The 16,514-nt window shown below is 66.0% G+C and overlaps 1 protein-coding gene across 3 annotated transcripts; it reads right to left on the bottom strand.

The window, feature by feature from the left end:
* Nucleotides 1–1,514: 1,514 nt before the first annotated feature.
* Nucleotides 1,515–15,942, bottom strand: ZMIZ2 (zinc finger MIZ-type containing 2). 3 transcript variants are annotated; one of them, XM_046020709.1, is made up of 19 exons: nt 15,859–15,942; nt 9,852–9,986; nt 9,594–9,708; nt 9,164–9,366; nt 8,825–9,017; nt 8,360–8,623; nt 8,037–8,192; nt 7,372–7,449; nt 7,002–7,170; nt 6,276–6,420; nt 5,977–6,187; nt 5,473–5,578; nt 5,203–5,360; nt 4,703–4,770; nt 4,370–4,438; nt 3,887–4,131; nt 3,359–3,528; nt 3,035–3,274; nt 1,515–2,429 (listed from the first exon to the last, which is right to left on the bottom strand). In XM_046020709.1, exons 2-19 carry the CDS (start codon nt 9,899–9,901, stop codon nt 2,322–2,324), a joined length of 2,748 nt encoding a protein of 915 aa, XP_045876665.1. In that variant the 5' UTR covers nt 9,902–9,986; nt 15,859–15,942; the 3' UTR covers nt 1,515–2,321. The 3 variants fall into 3 exon arrangements, with proteins under 3 accessions (XP_045876665.1, XP_045876664.1, XP_045876666.1); XM_046020708.1 differs by lacking the exon at nt 15,859–15,942 and adding an exon at nt 15,499–15,624; XM_046020710.1 differs by lacking the exons at nt 3,035–3,274; nt 3,359–3,528; nt 15,859–15,942 and adding an exon at nt 15,499–15,624.
* Between the last annotated feature and the right edge of the window lie 572 nt (nt 15,943–16,514).

The raw sequence follows: 16,514 nt of genomic DNA, 5'->3' as shown, positions 1-16,514 counted from the left end.
CGCCCAGATTCGCTGCCATGTTTGTGGTCTCGCACCTGTTGTGTCTTCATTCCTTCTGCTGCTTTGCCTTGTGTGTTTTTTCTAGTTCCTTCCAGCGGGTGAGGTGAAGAGAACTCCTGGACCGCAGATGCTCGCGGCTGTCCCATGTTGGGATGCTGCAGTCGCAGCACCTCTGAAGACGGGTGCACCGCTGCGTCTCAGGGTGGTTCCTGATTTCACCTGCGATTCCTTCTCCCACCCCCAGGCTGTCCAGTGCTCAACTTTGCCACCTGTTACTGTTCCCTGAAACAGAACACATTGTTGCAGCGACGCTGTTAGCAAACCCAAGCTTCATTCCTCACGCTCGGGGACGGGCTTTGCATGTGGCTGGTCCATTTCTGCGCCAGGGCTCCGCTCCTGCGTGCGGCACGCAGGGGCGGACGTGACCGATGGAGTGTGTGGTGGCAGCTGAGAAGCCAGCACTCCCCTTGAGGAGCCGAATGTCACTGGCGCCTCCCCTCGTTTCCAAGCGCACCCCTGTGCCATCCCGCGGAAGTGGTGAGGGCAGCCCATCCACGTCCCCATCTTCCTGACCCGCAGCAGGGACGTGGGACTCCTGGGAAACCGCGTCTGGTGTTGAGCTGTACTGAGATGCGCAGACTTCCGCACCTCGCTCCCTCACTGCGCGCTGTCTGAGGGGCGCGCACGGCGCTGTGCTCCCTGTTCCCTGCTGTCCTGTCGTGGTCTGGGTCCACCCTCCTGTGGCGAACACTGGCTCATCTCCGGATTTCTCCGTTGTGCCCCGCAGCACCCAGGAGGACATCTACAGACCACAGCATGTGCGGCACCCGTTCTCGGCCTCCCCCCAGACCCAGCCTGGCTATGGATGACGGACAGAACTCCAGACAGGCCGCACTCATCCCTGGGCCTCCTTGTCCCCGGCCCCCAATCCCAGCCAGCACCGAGAGCCTGCTTCTGCCCCCTCAGCCAGAAACAGGCTGCAGAGGCACAGAGATCCACATCTGGGGTCCCCAGTTGTCAGTGGGTAAAGCCACCCAGGCCTGCCTGCTCTGGACCTGCCCCCCGAGCTTCCAGTGCCCTATGGGCACCCCCCTTTCCCCGCTGCAAGGTGCATCAGCCTCTCCTGCTGGGCCAGGAGGGAAAGGCCACCCAGGCAGCTGGTGCACAGCTGGAGGGGGCTGTGCAGGCCCGGGAGCCCAGGGCCACCCTCCATGGGCCTCTTGGAGCTGCTGTCTAGAGCCAGCCCGGCCTTCAGCCCCGGTCCCTCCCGAGGCTCCTGACTCGACAGCTGGCTCCCTGCCCCAGGCACGCCCACACAAGGTGACAGGGTGGCAGATGTGCCTCCTGGCCCTGATGACACTTCACAAAATAGTTCTCTGGCAGAAGCCAACTTGGAAAATTCCAGAGAGACAGGGAAATTTACCATGAGGCGGGAACAGCTGGGTCTGAGCTGGGAACAGAGCCCCGCCCACGTGGGGAACACAGGCCGGCGCGAAGGAGGGACCCGGCAGGCCCACGGTGAGGGAGTCCTTTAATAGAGACGGGCAGACAGGGGACACAACTCGGCCCTGGGCCAGTGGGGGCAGTGGCTCCTTCTCCCCCATCTGGCTTGGCCCCAGGGTGGACATGGGAAAGGCAGTTTTAAAAAACACAGCGGGACTGATTCTTCACTTTCACGGAAAAGGGGACCTCGGAGGAGGAGCCCGCTGGAGAATCTGTACGCAGAGCGGGGGGTCTCCGCGCCCAGCCCTGTGGGCCGAAGCCTGTGGCCACACCCGCCCCCGCTGCAGGGACGGGCAGTCCACACCCGCAGTGTCCCTACTGTGTACATCGTTGTGCTTTGGAGCGCCCGGCCCTGCAGCCTTAGCCTGGAGCCTCCGGTGGGAAGAGGGTCCTGCTCCCACTGCGAGCTCAGACTCAGAGGACAGAGCAGCCCTGCTCCTCGCCCGTGAGCAAAGGGCTTGTTGGGACAGAAGGGTCAGTGCTGGACAGGATGCAGGCTGGTGGGAGCAGGCGGGACCCAGGGCACCCGGGCAAGGCGTGACGCCAGGGTAGCAGGTGTGTGTGGGCGGGACAAAGCTGGGGTGGGGGTGGGGCCAGGCGGTGGCTTGGGGTGGGGCTGAGCATCTAGTAGAACCCATTCCACACTGGAGTGGGGGGGTTTGGGGGTCTACCCGCGGCCCCCTCCCACACAGCGCAGATGCTTCCAGTGTCAGGGGCCAGGCAGCTGGCCCGGCCCTGGCTCTGGGTCCACAGGCGGGGAGGGGCGGGGCACGGTGACGTTGCCGGCGCGACCTGCTGGCTGGGTGGGGTCTCTGGGATCAGTTGTTCTCGAAGAGAGAGAGCAGGTCGTCACTGTTGTTTGCGGGGAGGTCAGGCGGGCCCAGGTAGGATAGCAGTTCCTCCGGGTTGGTCAGCTCTGGGAGCAGCTGGGGACAAAGCAAAGCCATCAGCGGGCTCCGGCCTCAGACCCACTGTGGCCCTGCACGGGACCCTGACCCTCAGCCAGCACAGGGCCTCCCCCTGCTGGAGGCTGCTCTTTGAATGAGAATCACTGCACACGGGTTGTCCAAGGCCAGCCAGGATGCGTGGTGCCGCCAGGGCCAGTGCAGGGGCGGGCTGGCCAGTGCCCGTGATTCGCTGTTCGGAGCGGCTCTGACTTCGCTCGGCATGAACTTCAGGGAGTTTGGGTTATTCGGGTCGTGGACGGTTACCTGCGTTTCACACACCGATTCTGGCTCACCCAGCAAGGAGAGTCGGACAGGCCAGCCCGCACCCCAAGCCGGTGTGGTCAGTTCCAAGCCCTGTCTTCTTGGGCGCTCGACACAGTCCCCAGAGCAACCCCGAGGCTACGGCAGGTGCCTGACACTCCTCGCCGGGGCTGACGCTACCTGCCCAGCTCTCCGGGCTCTGGAAGTCACTGGGGCGGCCGTGTTCTCCCTTCCATGAAGCATGTGGACCCTGGGGACGATGCGCACGCCGTCCTCCCCAGCCCCAGCTCCCACGTGCTCCCCAGCATGGGGCCCGTACTCACGTCCAGGGCTGGTTCCGGGGCCTCCCCCGCCCCAGACATGGGGGGCCCCATCACGCCTGTGGCCGCGCTGAAGGCCAGCTCGCCGATGGGGCCCGAGCTCACTGGGCCCAGGGGCTGCCGGGATGCTGGGGGAGGGTTTGGATGGTGCAGCTGGGGCCCTGGGGGCCCCCCAAGGCTGGGGGCATGCAGCCCCTGTGGCCCGGGGTTGTGGGACGGGTCCAGGTGACCCGCTGGTGCCATCTGAGGAAGGAGAGAAGAACCTGGTCAGATGGCCCTGAGCCCCTCTCCCTGAGAGCTGTCCCCCAACCCTCTGCCGGCACTGACCTGCCCTGGGAGGCAGGCGGCAGACTTCTCTGGTGTCAGGAGGCTGCTGGGAAGGTCAGACTGATAGGAGCTGGGGGGCAGCCCCGCGGTGAACTCAGGAAGGGCCGGGGTGCTGGGTGTGGCGGGTGGGAAGGAGTCAGGGAAGGTCCCAGGTCCCAGGAAGCTGGAACCTGAGAGTAAGAGCCGGTCCTGGGTGAGGCCTGGAGGCTTGCGCTGGTGGAGTGGTCCGGGGAGGGGGAACCCCAGTGTCTCCTGCAGGTAGCGCCAGACCTCACAGGAAAGGGCACTTCTCATCACAGACATTGCTCTGGGACCCGCCCCCACCCAAACACACCCACACGTGAGGTCAGAGAGGCCCCAGAAGCAAGTTGGCAGAGGTCCCTGTTCCTCAGCTACTGCCCACCCCCACGGCCACGTCCCCAGCAGGCCCCAGGTGCGGGAACCGTGTGGTAGCGCTGCGGTGGTCTGAAGAGGATGGACTATCTGCCCGCAGCAGCTGCGTCCCCGGGCCCAGCCTGCCGTACTCACCCTGGCCGGGGTAGTCGCCAGGGGCCGGGGCCGAGGGGGGCTGCATGGGGGCGAAGGGGGTGGCCCCGGGGCCCAGGGCTGCGATCATCTCCATGACGCTGGGCATAAGCACGTGCGCGGGGCTCACGGTGCGGCAGCGTTTCAGCACAGGCCCATCAGGTTCCTCCTTGATGTGCACATCGGGCTTCACGGGCACCGGCTTCCAGCTGCACGTGGGGTCGATGGTGATCTCCTCGTAGTCAGAGCTGGCCGGGGACACGCGCGCTACTCACCAGCTGTCTTGCTGCCTCTCCTGGCCTCCAAGGCTCGTGGCCACCCGGCACGTTCCACAGGCCCGGGGCGGGGGGGCTGTGGGTTCCGGCCATGGCAGAGCAGCAGCGTGGGGGGGCGCCTCCCAGCCATCCTGGGGCTGCCCGCTGCCGACCGCTGCTGATCACTGCTGATCGCTGCCGCCCGCAACCAGGGCAAGGGGCGGACACTTACTTCTGAATGTAAATGAGAATCCCCAGCATGTACTGGTCCACCTCCAGCCCCTCCAGCAACGCTGTCTTGCTGTCGGAAACCAAGAGGATGGGGCTTGGAGGCCTGTCACCGCTCCGCTCCATCACTGTGCCCGTGGCCACCCCGTGGGAGGTGACCCCTCAGGAAGGGGACCCCGCGTGTGACGTCCCTGCCCTGAGCCACAGCGTCTTCGTCTGGGCTGCAACCACCGAACCTGACTTGGGTATTTCCTGGTGCTGCGGGGGGAGCAGACGGCTTCTGATAAGGACCACCCTGCGCCCCGGGCTGCCGTGAGGGCATCTCAGGGATACTCACTTGCACACGGGGCATCTCCAGGTCCCCCGCTCACAGTTGAGCTGTAGGTAGGACTCTAGGTCGAAGCACTGTGGGGGGCAGGAGAGGCGGCTTCTCACACGGGGGCCGGGGGCGACCTGGCCACACCCCGCGATTGAGCCGCGTGCTTCTGGGCTGATCTGCTTGTGTGTGGAGAAGCCACACGTGCCAGGCTTTCCCCGGGGCGCCCCTCCTAACAGACAGTCCTCACAGGGACTGGGATGCCACGCGGCCAAAGGCCTGGGCATCTGCACCGAAGGGCCGCGTCCAGGACGCAGTGTCTGAGGAGACCCCGTGGTGGAGCGTCCAGGATCCAAGGGGCCGCTCCTGGGGCCTCAGGAGGACCGCACCCGTGGTCTCGTCGCCTTTTGAGAGGAGACCCCATGAATGCAGGGGAGCGGTGACTGTTCTCGGAGACAGGAGAGGATGTGACGGAAAGCCGCTGTCACAAGTCCCGGCAGAGCTCCCCGGGGACCACCCACCTGGATGTGGCGGCAGTCGTGGCCACGGGCAGGGAGCTGGATCCTGCGGAAGGTGATGGGGCACTTGAGGGACACCTTGATGGCCGTCTGCTCCACGCCGTCCTCGCCGTTGGGCCCGGGCGTGCCGGGGATGGTGCCGCTGCTGAAGTTACGCTTTACTGGTGTCGACAGGGCAGAGGGCTAGACGGAGGGGCTGCTGCTGGCGCCACAGCCCCGAGGAACCACGTGGGCTGGCCGCTGTCCCCCCGGCCCCCCGGCAGGGCCACTCACTCTTGCTGATGCAGTGCTCGGCGGGCAGGAGGCGCTTCTTGAGCAGGCCCTGCAGCACCGAGCGCACGGCTGGCCGGTGCACCAGCTGCAGCACGAACAGGTGCGACTGCGGCGGGAGGAGCCGGTCAGGGAGCCTTCCCTGCTCTGGAGCTCCCCATGCCACGGGCTGGCCCTGCCCATCCGGGGAGCCCACCAGCCGGCCACAGCCAGGGAGAACACCGGCATCTGGGAGCCCCTGGCCTGCGGCAGCCCTGTAACCCGCCGGACCCGGCTGGGGCGCGCCCGGCTGTCCCTCTTCGCCCCGGTGAGTCCCAGCGAGGCTTCCGGGATGGGCAGCTGGCAGGCCTCCTGGGCCTCCTGAGCCTCCTCGCGGGGAGATGGGTTCAGCAGGAGTGCTCCATCTGCCTGCGCATGCCTCGCCGGGAAGCAGGGAGGCAGCTCCCCGCTGTGGGGCCCGGAGATGAGATGGGATGGGCGGGGGCCAGCACCGCGGGGGGCACTCACGCAGCAGCAGGCTGTGACCGTGATCTGGATGGTGTTGCGGCCTGGCTGGCACACGTGCTTCAGGTACAGTGGCTTGTGGGAGGTCTTGTTGTCGCCGCGCTCGATGGTGAGTGGGGTGGCGTTGACGCTGACCTGCACTGAGGCCGGCCAGTTGGTGTTCATCTGCCGGTCCTCGTGGTGGTAGCACTTGAACTGCAGCTCCAGGTCGGGCCTGCGTGGCCAGGTGCACAGTGAGGACAGGCCGGCGAGGGCGCGGGGACGGGGGGTTGGGGCCGCACGCCAGGCCAGCGCCAGCTCACCTCAGCATTAGGGTCTTGTAGACGGAGTCACGCAGCTGGAAGGCATGGTTGCTCACGGCCAGGTTGTGCTGCAGGCGGAAGGGTTCCAGGACCACCCCATCGCGCACAGGGAAGGTCAGCCGCAGCTCATCACAGGGGCCGCTGCCTGGGAGCGGGCCACGTTGGCGTGAGCCAGCAGCTGGCCCGGAGGACACGCCCCCACCGCGCCCCTTACTGCAGGGATGCAGGTGGGGGAGCAGGGCCCCCCTCCTCCCTCGCCTTGGGGCTGGGCTGTGGTCGGCATCTCCCCCATGGCTCCAGGATCTTGGGGTCCCACTGTTCCATCCTGCCTCAGGCACCTGGCCCAGGTCCCCTAAATTATGACTGGAGAACATGCCCGACCCAGAAAGAGGGTGCCGCTGGCGCTTTCGGAAGGGGTGGGAGGCTGCATGAATGGACCCCTGTCACCATCCCCACGCTTGAGCTAGGTTTCTAGGACCTCAGGCTCTGCTCTGGTGGTCTCCCCCAGACCAGGGGTTTCCCTAGCCAGAAGCAGACTTCAAGGGATGCATAGACCCCCTAAAATGATCCACAGAGTTTTGTGTGCACACGTCTTTCCAGAGAGAAGATCCATACCTGGAAAGACCCGCTAAGATGTCTAAGGGTGAAAGACAGGGATGTGGGCCCCCAACCCCCATGTCCCCAGGGGACCCCAGCCCAAGCATGCTGAGAACAGGTGACACTCACCGGGGGGTGATGGGTGCAAGGAGCTCACACTGGGCTTGAGGTCGGGCAGGAAGGGAGACTTGACCTCCTGGCTGGTGGACATGTAGGGGACGCTGCTCCCGGGAGTCATGGGCGGTGTGGGGCTCCCCGGCAGTGGGGAGCTGGGGTAGCCAGGGACGGAACGGGCGGGCTGTGGGGTCGAGCAGACGGTCAAGGTGGAATGGTGGGGTGGGGGGGAACTTTGTTCTTGGAGTGCCCGCCGGAACAGTGAGGACAGAATCGAGGGGGGGCAGTCCCAGGGGGGGTCTGGCTGGGCACCCCCACTTCCTCCTGCTTGGGCGCCCTCTCTCCACATGCCCACCCCGTGAGCCTCCCACCCGTCGGCCCGTACCCCACTCAGGCCAGGCTGGCTGTAGCTGCCGCTCCCCCCGTTGAAGCTGGCACCCTGCCCGTTGAACTGCTCTGTGGGCTGCAGGAGAGAAAAGTGTGTGGGCCCAGGGCCCCCGCCTGGCCCCCGTGCTTAAGCCGAGGAGGGGGCTGGGGGCAGGGCGCCCACCGCACACAGGGGCACTGGCCTCTAGTCTCTTCTTTGGATGCTCTCTTTGCTCTGTAAGTAATCGACAAGGGGCTCGCGGTGCTTTTGTAATTTATGACATTACTACTTCAGGAACAGAGATGGATTGCCCACCCCCCAAGTTAGAAGGGTCGTGGGAGAGCCAGGGAGAGGCCGAAGAAACACACCTCCTCCTCCCCACGTGCCCCCGATGGGCCCGTCCCCAGCAAGCAGAGGGAATGTGGTCACTGTGCCCTAAAGGACATTCAAGTGCCCTGGGCCCTGCCCCCCGCCCCGCCTCTCCCCACAACGATTTTCTGAGCAGATACACACATCCCGCAGAGGATCCTTTCAGAACTGGATCCCCGCACTGCTTGGGACCCCTGCGGAGCTCCAGGCTGCCCGCTCACTCTCATCCCTCCAGGCCAGCTCCCTCGTCAGCCCGGCCAAGGCCCAGCACAGGGCCCCGTGGGGGTGCAGTGGGCCAGAGGGCCCAACCCTACCTTGTAGTGCAATCCTGCAGGGCCAGCGGCGGGCAGGGCCTGGGCCACACTCTGCTGCAGGGGCAGCCGGTGCCCAGGGTAGGAGGAAGGGGCGGGAGGCTGCCCGGCACCAGGTGCATACTGGCTTCCTGGCAGGTACTGTTGCCCAGGGTAAACCTGAGGGACAGAAGGGGCGCTGTGCCAGGGCGATGGCTGTTGGGGAAGCCAGCTCCCAGGGAGGATGCGGTGCCCACCCCATCAGGCATGGCCACTTCCCTCCCACGGATGGCTGCACCCACCACGGCTCTGGGTGCAGCAGGGACGAGGGTGGTCCAGACGCTCACCTCACTGGAGTAGGCCCTCTTGACCCCCTGTCGGGGCAGCGGCTGGGCCTGGGGAGGCCCGGGGTACCCGTGCTGGGGCAGGCGCTGCCCTGCGTACAGGGGTGCCATGCCTGTTGCCCGGGCGGGGTTCATGCCCATGGGGCTCATGCCAGAAGGGCCCAGCAGCCCTCCCACGGTGGCAGGGTTCATACTGCTGGGGACGCTGGGCCCCCGGGGACCTCCGTGCTGCAGGAACTGGTTGTTAAAAGCCTGCCCAGCCCCAATCTGGGGAGAGAAGACAGAAGCCATTGAGGCCAACCCCCAACATTGGGTGCCACCCAGGGACCCTCACCGTGCCTCACCCCTTCCCCCCACTTCATCTCACTATGCACCCGTCCCCAGACCCTGACCCTGGTTGCCCAACCGGTCCCTGCTTTCCAGACCAGTACATGTGTGGGCGCTCCGGGGGGAGCAGCCGGGCCTCACCGCTCCGTACTGGCTCAGCTCCTGACTCTGCTTCTCCTGGAGGGCGGCCACGGTGGCCGTGGCGGTGGCCGTGGCTGTGGCCGCGGCAGCAGCCACTGCGGCCGCCGCCGCTGCCTGGGTGAAATCGGCGGAGGGCCGTGTGGCATGTGAGGGCAGACCCAGGCCCCCGGGCCCCCCCGGACCGCCTGTATACCTGCAGGAGACACACAGGGCCGGGCTCAGCAGCACTTGCCGCCCATCACCTGGGGGAGCCACACGGTGGTTCTTGGGGCTCTGCTCGCATGCGCACAGCCCAGGGGGGGCCCCCAGCAGCGCAGCCAAGGGAGGGGTCCTGCTTACCCAGCGGAGAAGCCGGGGCCGCTGGGGTAGCCCCCACGGCCATACACCCCCTGCGGCACGAAGCCCTTGCTGGCGGCGCCGTCGCCAAATGCCTGCTGTCCAAGGCATTGCGGGGAGCTCAGGGCAGAGCCGCTGCCGGCCACACCGGGCATCACGGAGCCACCGGGGGGGCTCCCTGCAGGGCCCATGGGGTTCCCCAAAACCTACAGGGAACAAGAACCACAGGTGAGCACCACCCACACAACTTACTTCATGCAGTTGCTCCAAGGAAAGGCCTGGCGGGGGGGCGGTGGGGGGGGCGGGGCAGGGCAGCAGAGGTGAGGGGAAGAGAGGAGGAAAGCAGGGGTGGGGTGCAGGGCGGGAGTGGCATGAAGGCCAGAAGACTCCACTTCTCCCTGAGGTCCGGGGGGGCCCCCAGGCGCAGGCTCACCTGGCTCTGGGCCGCGTTGCCGACGCCCCACACGGTTGTGACCACAGACAGCGATCCCGCGGGCTGAGTGGCGCTCTGCTGCCAAGGCACTGCCTCGTAAGCAAACGGACCATCACTGCGAGCAGATAGGTGGGCGGGAGGCCCAGGTCAGGAGAGCCCTGCTGGGGAGGCTGAGCGCAGGAGCAGCGAGGGCCTGCCCCACCACCAGGCCTGCGCACCTGCGGCCCGAGGAGTGAACGCAGCAGGAGCCCCACTCACCCGTGTGGCGTGGGGGGCAGGGCGGGTTTCACGGGGTGCATGGGGTTCATTGGCTTCGGAGCAGCCTAAAGGCCAGGTCTGTAGGTGGCAGGAAGTGGTCCTCACTGCTGGTGACGTGGGACTCAGCTGCTCTGGCTGCCGGGACAGGAGGGAGGACATCAGCGGAGAAGCTGCCGGGGCCGTCGGCAGCCTGCAGGGAGCCCTGAGCACCAGGCTCCCCTGAGCACCAGGCCCCCCGGCAGAGGGAGGGCAGGGTGACACCTGTGTCTGAGGGCCACCTTGCCCCGCACTGCCCGCCCTGCCCATCCTCTGCCTGCCTCAGCCCCAAACCCCTGCCTGGAAGCCAGCATTAACCCTTTCAGGCCAGGACCCAGACCAGCTCTGAGAGTAGGCTTTCTGAACCCAAATACCTTCCATGTTCCCCCTCCCACACAAAGGCCTGGATATCTGTAAGAGTTAGGGAGCATCTAGGACCTGACTGCCAGAAGCCCCCAAGAAAGCGCCAGGGTGCAGGTCAAGGCCGGAGCCAGGGAGGAGGCTGGAGAGGAACACCCAGGGGCACCATCTGCTCATGCTCCGAGGCCTGCCCGCTGCAGAAGGAGCACTGGTAACAGGGGTGGGGGAGGTGGGGGGCGAGCTCAGCTGCTCTCTGCCCTGGCCTGGGGTAGGGGAGGGCAGGCCGCTGCTGCAAGTCCCCCAAGGGCTGCTCTGGGGCCCAAGGCCAGGCAGGCAGACCTGACCCACCGGACAGAGTTCCCAAAAGGGGAGGGATCCACACACAGAGCCACGGGCAGAGGGCTGGCAGGTGCCCGTGGAAATGGCAAGAGGCCGATGGGAACACAGCAGCAGGGCTAGTGAACGCTTGTGGGACCCGTGTGCCCATGCCGGGGGCTTTTTCCTACCCCGTGAGGCCCACTCTCTGCCATTTACTGTCTCAGAAAAACCAGTGACGGAGGGCCAGGCCACTCACATCCTCCAACACCCCCAAAAGCAAGTCCAGACCCTTGCTGGCATGGCTGGGACCATGTCCACACCTGCTTCTGCCTGGTCTCAGCGCAGACACAGGCTGGTGATGGTTCTCAGGGGGGTACCCTGAGGGTCCTGGGTGGGGAGGCTACACCCCGCCCTCTGGACGCTGAAGTTCTGTCCCAGAGCACCGCAGCCTTTCTGGGGCTGCGAGGCCTCACACACGCACATAGACACATCACCTGGGCCAGGCTAACCTCCGGTGGCTCAGTCCTGCCACCTCGGCACTCTTGGGGCATCCTTCAGGCCCAGGAGTGAGAAAGTGGCTCCAGTACCCACCCGGCCCCGAGACTCACACTCCTGAGTGCTGCCCAGGCACCTCCAGACGGTCACATCCTCTGGAAATACAGTCCTGGAGGGGCGTGGGGGATGCTCCCTCAGCGGGGATCCGGGGGGAGAAGGGGTACAGTGGGAACTGCGATCTGGAGCCTCCCCCACCAAGCACGGAGGCACGTGCATCCCGGAGTTGCAGCGCGGCTGGGCCCGGGGCCGGGGAAGAGGAGGAGGGAGAGATAAGTGGGCTTGCTCGCCTCGCAGCTAGCTCTGCTTCCCTTCCCCGCCAGACCAGGCCCCACTCAGGAAACACGGGCCAGAAAAAGCGGGGGTCAGTGGGTCTGGAAGGCTCTAGACCCCTGGACTCTGGGCAGAGGCAAGTGTGGGAGCCAGGACAACGTGACCAGGCAAGGGAAGGCTGGTCCCTACGGGTCCAACTCCAGGATGGGGATAGGGGTGGGGGGTACGGATGGACAGACCTGCTGTAGGTCAGTGGAACAGACCAGAGAACCAGCTGGTCTCTGACAAAGGTACGGAAAACATGCAACACAAGGTGCCAGAGACGCTGGACTCCCGCGCAAAAAAAAAAAAACCAAACCAAACCCTAATCTTCCCATCGTGCACAGAAATTAACTCAAAATGTGTCACAGATTCAAATGTCCAGCACAAAGCTGTAAACCCTTTGGAAACACCCGGGAGCGAATCTTCGGGATTCAGAGCCGAGAGCCCTCCCACAACACACCGAAAGCACATGCCGTAGAAGGGCAAACTGAGAACTTGGCTGCCGAGGCCCCGACGGGATGAAGCTATGGACGGGGCGCTGCCTTCGAGAGCCACCGTCCCTGACAAAGAATTAGCATCTAGAATATATAAAGAGTTCTCGGGACTCCTGGGTGGCTCAGTTGGTTAAGCGGCTGCCTTCGGCTAGGTCATGATCCCAGCGTCCTGGGATCGAGTCCCACATCGGGCTCCGTGCTGGGTGGGAGCCTGCTTCTCTCTCTGCCTCTGCCTGCCACTCTGTCTGCCTGTGCTCACTCTAGCTCTCTCTCTCTCTCTGATAAATAAATATATTAAAAAAAAAACCGTTATGATAGAATATAAAAAGAATTCTCAATACTCAAAAAAAACAAACAAAAAAGCCCCAACAAACCCACCCCGAAACTGGGCAGAAGAACAGACATTTCACCGATGAGGCGGTAGGGACGGTGAGTCAGTGCTCAGAGCCAGGGTCCAACATCAGGGCCATCAGGCGCAGGCGGAGTAAAGCCGCTGGGAGCCCTGGCCGCACCCCCCTTGGAGCCGCTAGGACAGTGCCAGCGCCGGCCGGGCGAGGAGAACCGGACCTCATCCCCATGGTGGCTGGGAACGGACCGGGGGCAGCCACCCTGGACCACAGTCCCACGGCTTCCCATAAAACAAAGCACGCTGCCACCCCACTAACCAGAGACATCCCTCCTGAACATTCATCTCCGAGAACTGTAAACGTCTGGTCACAGGAGAACCTGTGTGTGCGTGTCACCAGCAGCCCGCAGGGATCTCGGGGGACCATGCTGTGTGGGAAACGCCAGTCCCGGGAGGTTCCACACGTAGGGTTCCCTTTATATAACACTCCCGATATGACAGAATCCCAGAACCAGAGCGCCGAGCGCGCCCCCAGGTGGGGAGGAGGGAGACAGGTGTGAACATGAGGTGCGGAAGGCCGTGTCTGTATTTCGCCTGGCGCCACCTGGCCTCCTGCCGGGACGTGTCCTATAGCTCTGTAAGATGGCATCACCAGGGAAGCCAGGTAAAGGGCACGGGGGTGTTTTTTACAGCCACACGTGAATCCAAAATTCCCCCAAAATTAAACTTCAGAGAAGGAACCGCCACCACCCGGCCGGCTGTCTCCACAGGGATGCCCTCGGCAACCATCCCTCCCCCTGGGCTGGTGGGCCTGGCTGGGCCCTCTCTGGTCCCACAAGCAGCGGCCGGAGTCCCTGGGGCTGGAGGGCTCCGCTCTGAGCTCCTGCTTCCCCAGCATGGCCTCCAGGACTTCAGACTCACCTGCAGGGCTGGAGCCCGAAAACCGCATTTCTAATGGGTCCATGGGTGAGGACGCTGCTGATACAGGCATCCCAGTGTGAGAGCTGGGGATGCGGGGGTGGAGTGGGGACTCAACGGGCCTGGGGTCCCCTGGGGTCCCAGCAGACTCCTACGTCCTATGGGTCGGGGAATTCCACCCCCAAGACTTCTCTGTTGTGAACGAGACCACAGATGTTTCCAGTTCCCTGAGCTGACTGCTCATGTGGCTATATGGGTGTGTATGGGTGTGTGTGTGTGTGACTTCCTGCCAGATCAAGTCTGGTGTCCTCCCTGAGAAGACCTACACTCTCCATGACCCTCTGCTCCTGATAGAGGGAGAGGGGAGCTCTGAGCGCAGAAGGCAGAGTTGGAAGGCAGAGCTGGGAAAGCCCGGGTGCGTGTGTGTGCGCGCGTGCATGTGTGTGAGGAGGCCTGAGCAGGCCTCTGGGGGCTTCTGGCGGCGAGGCTCTCCTGTACTCAGCTCCAGCAGGAAGCCAGGACCCCTCGGCAGAACCCGGCATATGGCTAGCTTAGAAGGCCCCACGGCTTTCTGTGGGTCAGGTCACATCTTCCTCCAGAAAAAGAGCTACAGAAAACTCACTACTCAGACCCCTCTTCCCCAGGGACTCAGAGCAGCTGCACCCAGTCTCCTTTGTCCCAGCGAGAGGCAGACCTTAATGTGGGTCACTCCTCTGCCACCTCCACTCCGTCCCTGCTGCCTGGTCACCCACGAGCAGCACACCCCATGACAAGCCAGCTGACCTCAGAACAGGCCTACTCCACAGTCCCAGAGCAGGGACGCCACCAGCAGGGAGCCCGTGGTTTGAGGGAAAGTCTCCGACCAGAGGGACACCGGAGCCTGGGCTCCACTGGGCTCCGAGAGGGTGGAAATGAGGCAGGACGACACAAGGCGGGGACTCACTTGCTCAGGGAGCTGAAGTCCTGACGCTCTCCATGTGAGGCCACAACACTCATCCCAAACCCCCAGGAATGAGCATCTACCCACAGTCCCGACGCGGGACACTTCAGAGAGCAGCCAGAGCATTTCACTGCTCTAAGCCTCAGTTTACAATGTATACAATGGGTACCTGGTGCCACCGTGGGACTGAGGAAAGGGGAGGACACATGCCCACCTTTACACTCTCAGCCCTGAGCCCTGTAGTGGGGGCAGCTACCACTGGACGCTTCAGGGTGAGGCCTGGCTGCCCTTCATTACCTTCCTCTCCTTCCTGACTTCTACGCCCAGCCTGTAACGAGCCGCTGGGCATGACAAGTCCTCAGGCCCAGTACCCACAGGGTGAGGCTAAGACCCCCCTCCGGGATCCTGTTACCCCTCTGAGCCCCTTCAACAGAGGCCCTCTGGCTCTAGCACGCCAGGATTTGGTGGGTGAGTCTGTGTTCACCCTCTCTGCATCCACCACCCTCTTACAGACCAAGTCACATGTTCTGTGTATGTCCCTGCGAGATCTCAGATAACACAACCGACTTACAGAGGGGGCCACAGGCGTTCTGCAACTACCAGGAAGAGAGCAGGGCAGGGGTGGGAGTCGGATGGGGGGACGGCGCAGGAGGGAAGCAAGTCCGGCAGTGAGGCGGAGCAGGGCAGGGAGAGCGCAAGTCACGGGGCGGTAAGGGGGAGCAGGGCAGCGGTGAAAGGGGGCCAAGGCAGGGAGGGAGCAGGTCATAAGCGGAGAAGAGAGGGCGACTGGGGGCAGCACAGAGGGAGATAGAGGAGGATGAAGGGAGCAGGTGACCCTCCCGCCTGCGCGTGAGCACGTCGGGTTGGGAAAGGGGTGTCCCACGGAAACCACGGTTGGAGGCTGAAAGGTCAGCCCGCGTCGCCGCCCCCGGGGCAGACCCGCGCGGGTCCTACATCGCCTCGCCGGTGGGCGCGCACGGCCCAGCACCAGCCCGGAAGACGAGCCCGCCGGCCAAGCGCGGCGTGGAGGCGGCGGAACCAGGTGGGGCGAGGGCCCTGGGTCACTCGCCCCGCTCAGGAGGTCGCGGGGGCCGCGCACACCCCCCCGGGCGTTCGGCCGGCTTCCGGCTGCCCCAACAAAGGCTCAGGTGAGGGTCGCCCTGCGCGCGCGAGGACGGAGGGCCCAAGCGCACGACGCGCGCGCGGCAGGTGCGGCAGGTGGGCGGCGGGGCCGCCTCCAACCTGGCCCGAGCCCGGCGGAGGCGCCGCAGCGCCGGGCCCCCGGCGCCGCACCTGCCCGCCGCGCGCACCTGCCGCACCTGCCGCCCCCGCCGCCCGCACCCGCCCCCCCCCCCCCGGCCCGCTCACCTCCGCCTGGCCCGGCCCGGCCTCTCGCCGCCGCGGCCCCCGGCCCGTGCCGCTCCATGCGCTCAGCCCGCCCTGCGCGCCGCCCGCCGCCCCGGGGCCGGGGCCGCCGCCACCCGCGCCATCGCGCCGCCGCCCGCTCCGAGGGCACAATGGAGCCGCCGCGCCGCTCATGCATATGCATGACGCCGCGCGCCGGCCCCGCCCCCAGGCCAGAGCAGTGGAGCCCCGAGACGGAGTCGTGCGCGCGAGGAGCGGCCGCGGGCCTGCGCAGGCCGGAGCGGCAGGCCCGGGCGGGCCGGGGGCAGGCAGGCAGCGCGGGCGGCGGGGGACCACCACCCGCTCCCTCCGCCCACTCCACACCTTTCGGAACGCCGCGTCTGCGGAGCCCCTGCGCTTCCTGCTCACTAGCCGCCGGGGCGGGGCCTGATGGAAGGGCGGGGCCGAATGGAGAGTCGGGGGCGGGCGGCGGCGGCGGGCGGCGGCGGCCGGGCCTGCCGATGGGCGGGGCCTGTCAGAAGAGGGTGTCAGAGCCTGGTGGAAGCGGCCCGGTCGGGGGCGGGGCCTGGCGGAGGGCGGAGTCCGTCAGAGGGGGCCGGCCGGAGGGGCGGGACCGGCCTGGGGGCGGGGCCTTTCGGAAGGGGGGCGGTCGGAGGGGCGGGGCCTGGCAGGGGCGGGACCTGTCCCAGGGAGGCCGACCGGAGGGGGCGGGGCCCCTGGAGGGGGCGGGACCCGGAGGGAAAGCTGGGCGGGCTGTCGCCGCCCGGGGGTCCCAGGGTCGCGGCCGAATCGTAGCGGTGGAGGCACCGTGTCTGCCCCGCCGGCCCCTTCTCGCCCGGTCAGCTGTCCCGCGCGTTCGTTCCTGCCGCCGGTTCAGGGAGGCCGCGCTCGGCCGCTGTGGTCTCTGGTCGCGGGCACGGGACGGGGCGCGTCTCGGGCGCAGCGGGGCCGCGGCACGGGGCCGCCCTCACCGCCATCTGGGTCGCGGGAAAACGCCGCCCGGCGCTGCGCCTCGGGCC

This window comes from Meles meles, chromosome 10 (genome assembly GCF_922984935.1).
Source record: "Meles meles chromosome 10, mMelMel3.1 paternal haplotype, whole genome shotgun sequence".
In the NCBI taxonomy this organism is placed as follows: Eukaryota; Metazoa; Chordata; class Mammalia; order Carnivora; family Mustelidae; genus Meles; species Meles meles.
Note: the sequence above shows the minus strand (reverse complement) of the source record. Positions and strands in the feature narration are given on the sequence as shown.